At 46.4% G+C, this 11,212-nt stretch overlaps 1 protein-coding gene across 2 annotated transcripts in view; it reads right to left on the reverse strand.

Annotated features, from left to right (window-relative positions):
- The window catches only part of RAB3IP (RAB3A interacting protein), a 66,659-nt gene that overhangs the window by 45,740 nt on the left and 9,707 nt on the right, over window positions 1-11,212 (reverse strand). For both annotated transcript variants that reach the window (XM_019543226.1, XM_019543225.1), the window contains exons 2-3: window positions 8,983-9,258; window positions 8,506-8,767 (exon numbers count right to left, since the gene is read on the reverse strand). In XM_019543226.1, coding sequence (XP_019398771.1) covers window positions 8,506-8,767; window positions 8,983-9,233 — 513 coding nt within the window. In that variant the 5' untranslated portion in view covers window positions 9,234-9,258. The remainder of the gene's footprint in view (window positions 1-8,505; window positions 8,768-8,982; window positions 9,259-11,212) is intronic.

Genomic DNA, 11,212 nt, shown 5'->3' on the forward strand with positions numbered 1-11,212 from the left:
GTCACATGCAAGGCCAAGCCCCCGCCTTCCCCCACCCCCTCAATTCCTTACCGTGGCTGCAGAGCTGGCCGCAGAGCTGTGCTCAGGCCACCTGCCAACCTTCCTCTCCTGGGCAGGCAGCTGGGCAGCATGTGTGCAGCCCACACATGGCGGGCACCACCACACTGCGCCCCACATCGCTTCCCCACAAAGTACCCCACAGAAGGGTGCCCCTGCCCTCACCCCTGGCCTTGCTCCCAGCTGCGGTGTGCCACCTGGGGCCGGCAGCACCCTCCCACTCCCTCAACCATCTTCTCCAGCCCTACCCCACAGCCCCCAAGTCCCACTTACCTCTAGGATCCAGGGGTGAAGAGCATGGCTCCACAGTGGCAGCTCTTGCCTGCAAAGCCCCCCAACCTTGCATGCAGCGGCCATCACCCCGCACCGCCACGGAACCATGCAGCTGGCTGCGGGACATGCCATTGTATGCAAGCCCCGTTTCACCCCTGCAATGGGTGGCATGTATGTGGCCCACACATGGTGACTGCCACCGCACTGCCACTGCTGTGCCCTGCACCACTTGCCCACAAAGCTGTGTAAGTGACCATGGGATGGTAGTGCAGGGTGCAGTGGTGACCTCCATGAGCGAACCTCCTGTCAGGTCAGCCGGCATGCGTGTGGCCCACAGAGTGGCACCCCTGCCCTCACCCCCTGGCCCTGCTCCTGGGGGGGGGCACAGGGGCACACTCCCCCCACATTCTCGATCTGCCCCTCAGCACCTTCCCTTTCCCCTGCCCTGCCCCTTCCCCCCCACACACACTTACCCGCTGGGGTGGATGTCAGCGTCTGTGTCTACATGTCTGTAGGTTTCAGGGGGCTGTTGCAAGGGGCATCAGGAGGGCTGCTGAGATGGGGGAGGGGGGAGTGCAGGGCACCAGCAGCCCTGGGCGGGGCTGTAGGGGGCCTTTAATTTTTATCACGGATTTGGGGTTTTTAAAAATCAGAGAATTTGCAACCTTTAGATCAGAAAAAAAACAGGATCCCTGGTAATCAGACAACTGGTATATTCAAGGAAACAATTCTAAAATACACATATACATACACGAGCACCATGTTCCATTAGATGGTTAATGCTACTGCTCATTAGGTGTGTGGAAAGCTTCAGCCGCCAATTTGATTTGGAGACTAATTTGACCTGATTCAGAGGCCGAAATCACCAAATTCTAATTGAATTAGGAGGAAGGGAAAAAAAATAAAAAAAACACACACACCTCTGAAGTGATTCAGAAAAGATTTGGAAGGCAGTTTTTCAGAGAAACAGAAACTGAGAAAAGGGAGGGAGGAGCAGGGGAGTAAGACTGACATCTCTAGCTGGCCAGAGACTGATTTTTCCCCAAGTCCCTTTCCAGTCACAGTGCTCTGGGGGAGGGATGCGGAAACAGCATATAAGCCTCTGTCTGCAGCCTTTCTGTGCCTTGTGAGCTGTTTCTGCCTGAGCAACAGTGTCTGAAAGGCAGTGGCCTTGCTTGGCTTCCCACCTAGTCAATCTCCTGCTAGTTTGTATTCTTGTAAAAGGACTGGATACAGCTTACTAACTAGAATCCCTCTACTTATCCCTATCCAATCCATTTCTTTTGACTTATGCTTCCCCCACAACCTCTTATTTGGTCTTGGGGGGGGGGTTCCGCCCCCCTACACTTTTTAAAAAGAAAGCTGTTTTCCCTGGCAGTGTGATCCATCGCTGTGCAGGAAAGCAGACACATTACTTACACACACACACAAAGATATATTATATATAGTTATTAGTTACACACACATACAGACTAAACACAACACAGAAGAAGTAGTCAGACACAGTCATGCATCAGAGAAGAAGAGATATAACAGCTGCACTCATACACACGGACACATTTTCCAGCATGGGAAAGATGAATATGAAGCGTGCTAGAAAGGCAGGTGCCAGGTCTTCTGGCAGGAGAGGAAGTAGAGGGGGTAAGGGGAGAGCTAGACCTATAAGTTCCCCCCAACCCCCAAACAGACACATCCTCTTTCCTGGCAACCATGAATCTTCTGCTGCCAGTGGGACCAGTACCTGTCTCTGCACCTGCACCGCCATCCCTAACACCAGAAATAGCCACCAGCAGCAGAATGACAGTCTCCTCCACCCCAAATTCATCCCCCAGTGCGAGCCTCCCACTGCCAGAGGAGGAGCTGGATCTGGAACCAGGGGACCTGAGTGCCCTAGCAAAAGAAATTCTGGGGACCAAGGGGAAATATGAGTTTATTCTCCACATCCCTCAAAGTTCCCCTAGAGCCAGGTCTTCCTCTCAGGAAGGCACATCAGAGGAGGCACATCAGAGGAGGTTGTGGGGGCAGATGGCTCAGCTTCCCCTGTTGTTGTGCCTCTGCATGCTGAGGAGGGAGATAAGGCAGGATACCCACCCCCAACCTAGAAGTGGGGGAATAGTGTAGTGTGGGATCATTTTGAGGTGGCATATGATCCCAAGTATGCCATCTGCCAGCATGGCCAAATGCAGATCAGCCAGGGCAAGAAAGTGAAACACCATGGTGACGCTGCTGCATCTCAGGAGGCAGCACCCCCTTGCCCTTCTTCCTCCTCAGCCTGGCACCAGTGGGAGCATGCCCAAAGGGAAGTCCTCCACTCATTCCAAAGCCCCCGTCCCCACGAAGCAGAGGTAGGTCACCCTGGAGTGGTGGGGGAAAGCTGCAGACAAAGGGGATGTGTTCAGAAGACAAGCAAGGTCACCTAGAGCATTGGGGAGATGCTTGCTTTGGATGGCCAGCCCTTCTCCTTGGTTGAGTGGCCAGAGTTCAGGCGGCTTATGGTACTCATGATCCCATCCTACCAAGTGCCGGCATGCACCACCTTTAACAGGATGGTGGTGCCCTCCTGGTATGAGGCATGCAGAGAGTACTTGAGGGAGGAGCTGCAGAAAGCAAGGCCACAGGTAACTTTGCACTTCACCTCAGACATCCAGAGCAGCCGGGGTGGAGATGACGCCTAAATCTCCCCAACAGGGCACTGATGCGATCAGTCAAGGCACTGGTGGGCTCTCTTTCAAGTGGAGGTGATAGATGAGCCCCACAAAGCAAGGGAGATCATGGTGACCACGAACTGCATGGTACAGGGGTGGCTCGTTGAGTGGGATACCATCTCCCACATCCTGGTGGTCCTCATGCCCTTCCTCGAAGTCACTGAGACCCTCAGCACTAGCAATGCCCTCCTTAGCCAGTTGATCCCCATAGTGAGGGAATTTGAGAACCAAATGAAGAATTTCCAGGGGATCAGTGTTCCTGGCTAGGGTAAGCCATTATCACCAGAAATGCAGGCACTGGTGAGGCAGCTGACAGAGGGCATCAAGGGATGGATGGATCCCTTGTGGTCCAGTACAGCCCACATGCTGACGGGCATGTGCAACCCAAGGGTCAAGGGGAGCATGTGCACTGGCAGCACGCAAAACCTCAATCAGTGGACAGAGGTGCTGGTGAACAGTCAGGGAGGCAGAAGGGCAGAGGTGAGGGGACATGGAAGAGGGGGATCCACTTTCCCGTGCCAGCACTCACAGCACCAGCACCGGACAGTCTCCTCCACGCCATCCGCTGCCAATGTGGGCCAAGGGCATGGCTTCAATGTTGGGATCCAGGCATACCAGACCCCAGCCTTGGGCAGGTAGCACTGAGACTTCAGTGGCTACCTATCTCGCTGAGGACGTAGAGCCGCTGGACTGTGACCCCTTGGCCTACTGGGCAACCTGCAGCCAGATGTGGCAGGATCTAGCCACAGGTGCCCAGGAACACTTGTCCTGTCCATTGACCAGTGTTCTGAGTGAGAGGGTGTTCAGCATTGCAGGGGATGTTATGACACCCCACTGCAGCTCCTTGGATCCTGGTTTGGTGGAGCAGCTGGCGTTCCTCAAGATGAACTTCCCGCTGCTGGGGTTCCCTAAGCTTCACCTGCAGATGGAGTGAGTGCCACCCTCCTCATTCCATCCACACCTATTTCTGTTTTTGGTTTTTTTTTTTAAACTACTTAATGCCCTGCTCTCCGAGCTGGAGGCAGCAGTCACTGCATCACCAGCCCACAGGAGAAGAACATGTCCCTGCTGAGCTCCTGCACCAGCATGAACTTGGAGGTATGGGCTGGGGCTATGGGGAAGGAGGGGAACCCAGGTCCTGGGCATGACCACTAAAACTGCACTCTGCCAGTTTCAGGAGGCCTGGTGGGACTGCCGGTGGTGCGACAGCCCCAGGAAATGCCAGGACCAAGGATCCCCCTGGTGAAAGGCACGTAGGAGGTGCCATAACCTCCAGCCACCACACGCACACAGTCTTAGCTGTGGAAAGCCCAGACCCATCACGTCTTTGACAGACCTGAAGCTTGCTGGTTGCAGTGCAGTTGTGAGGCTCCAAGTGAGCTCAGCTTAGCTGCCTTGGATGCCAGCTTTTGGGTTGGAAAAACCCTTTGTCAGGCTGAGGAAGCACCTGCAGTTTGTGTATGTGCTCTTCCTGTATGGAAGGAATAGTAAAGAAGCCAGAGGATGGCATGCAATGCAAGCAAGCAAGCCAGTCAGTGAAAATGGAAGTGGAGGCATCGGGGTGAGAGAGACAGGCTGTGGGGGAGGGGGATGTAGCAGGTAGAAGTGGAGAGGTACCTGGGGAGTCAGATGTCCGGCAGGCTGTTGTTGCGTGTCATAAATCCACTGTCTATATTGAGTCCATGAGTTTCTGTATCTAGGAGGTTGCTGAAGTAAAGTTCATAGGCCTGTCTATGAAAAGTGGTTTGTAAATTCCCTTTGAGGATAAGGCTTGAGAGACTGGAAACACGGTGTTTTTTTGTGAGAAATGTGCCCCCACAGGTAGTTGGGTATTCTTGTCTTTGATAGCTTCTGGTGCACAGTTTGTGGGGGTACTGGAGATATGTTGGCAGGTTTTGTGTTTTGGACTGTAGGAAGTTCGCTTCTGATGATGTTAGCGAGGTTTGGTGCTTGTTAGAATTCACAAACCACTTTTCACAGATGGGCCTATGAACTTCACTTCATCAACCTCCTAGATACAGAAACTCATGGACTCAATATAGACAGTCGATTTATGACACTACAACCTGCCAGACATCTGACTCCCCAAGTACTTTTACCTGCTACATCTCCCTTCCCCCTACCCCAGCCTGTCTCTCTCACCCCTCATTCCTCCATTTCCCTTTTCACTAACTAGATTTATTGCCTGCACTGCATGCCAGCCTCTGGCTTCTTTACTATTCCTTCCATCCAGGAAGAGCACACACCAACTGCAGGTGCTTCCTCAGCCTGATTAAAGGTTTTTCAACCTGAAAGCTTGCTAAGATACATTTCTCCAACTATTCAGTTGGCCTACTAAAAGATACCAGATTGACCCAAGAACCTTGTCTACCAGTACCATGTCCTTAGACCAACAGCCCTAGCACCTGTCCCCGGTCAGCTGACCGGAAGGAGGCAAGGCCCTGGGCACATCTAAGCCCTAGGGTTGGGGCTGGCAGAGAGAGAGAGTTCTCTGGCAGCTGCAGGAGAAGAAGCTCCTGCAGAAAAGGAAAGAAAGGCTCTGTGACAGTTTGGGGGCTACTGTGCTTACCTATTGTTATTTAAGATGGTGGACCCGACTGAGGCTGCAGGAGAGGAAGAGACCTAACTGGGGCACTCTACCATGCCCCAGCGCCAGTGAGGGCACGCCTTAACATACAATCACCCATGTCACAAGTTTTGCTTGTCAGTAGCCTGAGGTGCAGTTTCCCAGAAACCCCTGAACCTATCTCCTTGAAACTTGGCAGGCTTCATGCCCTCAGAAGGGGCTATCACCCTGCAATTTTTATCCAAATCAGCCAAAAAATGACAAAATTATAGGTATTTCAGCGATTCCCCATTATAGTCTATAGCCGAATCTCCAAAATCGGCACCAAATATTCCGAAGCCAATTCAGCTGAACCAATTTGGGACAGTGATCTGAATCAAATCACTGTCTTCCGAATCAGTCGAATCTGAATCGAATACTTCCCTATTCACATAGGCCTACTGCTCATTACCCACTATCAGATTAGTTTCAAACTTCTGAATTCTTCCGCCACATACAGACACGCACATACATAACAATTTCAGAAAATTGAAATAATATACAGCAAATATTGCATGCCAGATGCCATAACAGCTTAAAGTTTGGGCAAAGAATCCAAAGCAAATTAGAAAAGGCATGTAAGATGCCAGAATCCTAAATTGTATTTTATTTCCTTTTGGAAAAGTTTCCAAACTTTTCTTTAGGCTCACCATAGTCTCAAAATAGTTCACAGAGGTTTTGAGGAGTGATTTTAAAGGCATGTTCAGAAATGCAGAAACACTTATATACTTCCATTGAAGCCACTCCATGAATTATATACATGCGTATCTAAAGTACACAGACGTTTTTAAACATGTCTATAACCAAAGCAGAATTTCAAAGTGTGCATAGTACCCAGAAACCTTACAACAGAGTAACAATCCTCTTATAAATGGCCATGTCTTTTGGGGGCAGGTGCAAGGAGGAGGGAACTAACAGCATACAGGCAGCACACATCTACAAAAATCAAGAAAAGGAAAATCAAGCAGAGAATTGGCAAGCAGAACTTGCCATGAAAGGAACAATTTATTCCTGCAGTCTTCATTTTTTTTTTTTTTTTAGTATTTCAGAATTGTTTGGCAACAGGAAAGAGGAAATATTAAGGCAAAAGCTACTGCTAATCATACCTTTTACAACTGCTGCAGGTGTAAGAGTGCTAATGGGTAACTGTTTTCACATGGGGAGAACCACACATGCACACACACACAGACACCCCGCATGTATATGCATGTGCGTTTGCACTGGAGTTTATTTCTCCCAGGCACAGTGTTTACACATGCATCTGAGACTGCAACATGCAAAATAAGGGTGGAGTAGACCCAGGCTGGCAGGGGACCTGGAGGTCAGCCCCAGGCTCCAAGTGGCAGTGGTGGGTAGCAGAGGCACAAGGATGTTATAGTGCACGGATACTGGCAGGCAGCTCCCACACTGCAGCACCCTCATGCCCCAGCCAGCCCCGGTCACCATCTACACACGCGTTGTGGTGACATAAATTACTCTGCTATAGGATAGTACTTGTCCCAGACAGCACTATCCTATAGTGGAGTTAATTAATTTACTGTGCCCTAATATGGGTACAATAAGAAAATGTGTAAAGAGTGATAAGAAAGTGTGTGTTGGAAGGGGCAGGGGGAAGAGAGGTGCTGAGTTGAAGTGGGTTGCATTTTCCATTCTTAAGTGTTCTGGTTCTTCTATAAAGTTTAACCTTAGACAGGTACAACAAAATAACAGCTTCCTAACTCAAGTGTGTAACTTGCCCTCCAAATTAACTGAAGGTTAATTATTTTTTCTGCTGACTCCCAACTAAATAAATCACCCAAGCAAAAGACCTAAAATTGGACTATGCAGAAACAGCAATTATTCAGTGACCAAATATCAATAGAAGAAACAGTATGAAAAACCATATTTAAGGTTTGCATTAACAAATGATTAATGAATGGGTAAGTGCAACATAAAACTAATGACAACATTTAATGCTAAAGGGGTAACAAGTATACACAGGAAGATTGATCCAAATGTGGCAGGATGATGCAAATAAACGTAGTCTCACATGTACAGAAAGAAAAGAAACTGCAGGCACAAACAGGGAAACATCTAGAAGGAAACAACGAGAGCCAAAGAGAGAGAGAGAGAGAATAAATAAATAATACTCTGCATTTATATAGCACCTTCCATCCAAGGAAGACAAAGTGCTTTACAAATATTAATGAATTATGCCTCAGCACACTTGCAAAGCTAATATATTACTGACACTTTACAGATAAAGAACTGAAGCTGAAAATAAGCATTTTGCCCAGGGTCACATAAGTTTGTGGTAAAAACAGAAGAAGTGGAACAGTTTTCCAGGTTCTCAGTCATGTTTTAACAAGAAAGACATCAAGTTCAATTTGGAATATGATACAGCAGTACTCTAAAGAATGCCGATGACATTTTTATTTGGTCTTCTGTACACAGGCATTCCTATGATACACAACTGTAATATGCAGTTACCCGTGTGTTAAAATAGTTCTACGGTCTATGTCGCTGAATTTTTGTAAAACGCAAGAGCGAAGACTCAAAAGGTACATAAATCCACACCTATAAAATATCTATCTACAAGATAAGTGCCATTGAAGGAAATTTTTCTTAAAAGTCAAAAAGAAAGAATGCCTGTCCCCCCACCCCTCCTTTTAGGGAAAAATATTTAAACAGAGAACAGCAAAAGCTTTTCATAAGAAAAATCAGTACCAGCAAATCCTATCAAAGGAGGCTTCTGAAGTATCATTGTAGTTATTCAGGACAACAGTCATGCTGTAACAATCCTAAAATATATGGGGGGTTCAGCAGCATCTTCTGTCCCACCTATAGTTCTAGACCATTACAGAACAGAAGGAAGACAAATCTTACCCTTTGAGCTTTCGCAAGTTCTTCTTTCAGTCTTTCATAGCCCTTCTCTCTTACTTCCAGTACAGATGGGCTCCGTAAGTGAGACAGACTGTCTGTACTCAGACCAAAAATATCTTCAGTCCCTTCAGGAACATCTGTTACTGTAGCACCCTGCAAAAACTCTCTCTCTGCATTATTGCTCTCCTTTCTGGAATTATTGTGATTGAATGACCCACTCTGGGGTCCAGAGGTAGAACAAGGTACTGTGTCGGTAACATTGATGCTGTAAAGAGAGTGACATTTCTTTAATTAAACAAAAAGTCTCCTAAAGTCAGTTTTGCTGTTAGATGTACCACAGTAAACATAAACACAGGAAGTTAAAGATATTCATAATGTGTTATTAAAAATGCTATATAAACCATTTAAAACTAACAAATTTTGCTAGTTTACCTAAATAAAATGATGTTGGTCATTATCAACAGTAGTTGAGCAACCTACCTGATACCCGATGTTTCTCCGCAATTTAAGTGCCTGGGAGATGAATAAACAGGTTGCGTGGGAAGATCAGAAACATTTAATGCATTGGGTTGAATAGGTGGAGAGCACACAGAAGATGGGTGGGGCCGATAGATAACGCTGGGAGAGGTAGTTTGTTCTTGAGTCCCTGACTCACATACTCCAAGGAGATCTGGTGTAGTGGGCGAAGCTAGGTTCACTTCATGAAAGCCTTCCAAGGGGTCACTGGCCATAATAAAAGCCTCATCATATGCAACCCTGAATTAACAAACAAACAATTAGGATGAAGGAATCTACATTTATTTCTGGCACTTTTAAAAGACAAAAGCCCAGAAAAATACATTTTAAATATTACATAATACATGTACAACTTAAAATTTCAAATACCAAAAATATATCCTATTTACACACAGAACAGCACAGCTGCCCCAGCAGGCAATTTATAGGTAAACTTTAAGTGCCTGTTAACCAAGGCAACTGCAACTGAGTGAACTATGAACTATGTAAAAATGCTTTCTCTTCCATCATAAAGTCAGCGTGCACTAGATTACGGGCATCTTGTACACACATGAACGTGCTGCATATATAACTGTGTTCCATAGGTAGGAAACAAATTATAAGAAAAAAACATAAGCTTTAGACAAAAATCTCCCTTCTCCCTAATCAGGTTTCTAATCTTAATTGCAATAAAACAGGAGTATCAGAGAAACACACCTACATTCCACCTGTAAATAAGTTATCATAAAAAGGTTCCATGGTTTGTTAAATGATAGACTTGGACCTACGATCACCGACTCAAACAGCACAAAATTGTTAGAGATTACTCATACAAGTAAGGAATAGCAAAGGAAGCCCTTACATCTGTAACATACTTACTGTATTTTATTAATGTATTTACCAAAATATAGGAAAAACAGGACTAGAACGGACCTTCAGGGCCAAATGCCTCTCCCGCACTTGCTGGCCACCATTTGCCCACAGAATCCCCCAAACAACCATTTTAAACCCTCACAACTACAAGATTGAATTTTTAAATGACCATGTCATATGCTAAAAGTAAAAGCAGGGGTGACAAGGACACCGCCAATAAACCACTATTACAGCAGACAGGTATAACTGGTTAATACATGCTCAGAACATCTCAGGACAAGGGATCCTCACTCTGTACCACCACCATTACCACTCTGTGCCAATCTGTCCTTCTTGACCCATATTTGGTAAATGGTATGATCCTAAGCAGAAAAGCAAGACCTTCCAGTCAGGAAGCTCTGAGTTTTTTAAGTGCTGACACCCAGCCAAAAACCCCTGGCCAATGAACATCCCAGTGTTTCAGAGGAAGACAACTGCCTTGGCAGTTTTTTAGAGCACTGAAGAACTTTGCCAGTTCACCAGGTAAGTCTTCAAAAACAAACAAATGAACTGGCACCCAAACAGAACAGTTTCAGTGTGCTGTATATATGGAAAGTATGCCTTTGTTCCTTGCCCAAAGATGCCCTAAAACTTTTTACATAAAGCACAACAAAGACCTTGTATAGCTAAAAAGATTTTTTGTATTCCTATGTTTTGTGAGAAAATACATTCTATTTAGAAGTACCTATAACAGTAATATCCATTCCACTTGCAGTATTTTCTTTGTGAACAGAATAAATCCTAGATCAAAAGTATATCTGTTCACTTGCTTATTGGTTCAAACTATGCAGCTTGTACCTACTCCCCTCGCATAGTGCAAAAATGATCACTTATTTTTAAGTTCCCATTTAAGCAATTTTCCCCGTAGTTTTCTTATTACGAAGAGTCTAATAATGTGATTCATTCAAGGAGATAGCCCGGTAAAAGTCAACTAATAAAAGGGAAACGGCGGTCAAAAGAACAGGCCATTTTTTTCAAGGATAAACTTCAACAATGTGTTCAGTTTTTCTCTACTGCAAACACGAGACCGTAGCTAGGGACAGAAAACATACGTTAACCAGAATAAGTGATCAGGAACCAGCTCCAATCTATAACACAACAGAAGTTCAGTGGCTGAAACTGGTTTAAGATGAGCCTGGATTGTTGTAGAAATCAGACCGAATTGATTTCACAGATTTCATAGACATTAGGGCTGGAAGGGACCTCAGAAGATCATCGAGTCCAGCTCCACGCCCAAAGGGCAGGAAGTCAGCTGGGGTCATAGGATCCCAGCAAGATAAGCATCCAATTTACTCTTGAAGGT

Source organism: Crocodylus porosus, unplaced genomic scaffold (genome assembly GCF_001723895.1).
Source record: "Crocodylus porosus isolate Cpor-Errol unplaced genomic scaffold, CroPor_comp1, whole genome shotgun sequence".
NCBI lineage: Eukaryota > Metazoa > Chordata > Crocodylia > Crocodylidae > Crocodylus > Crocodylus porosus.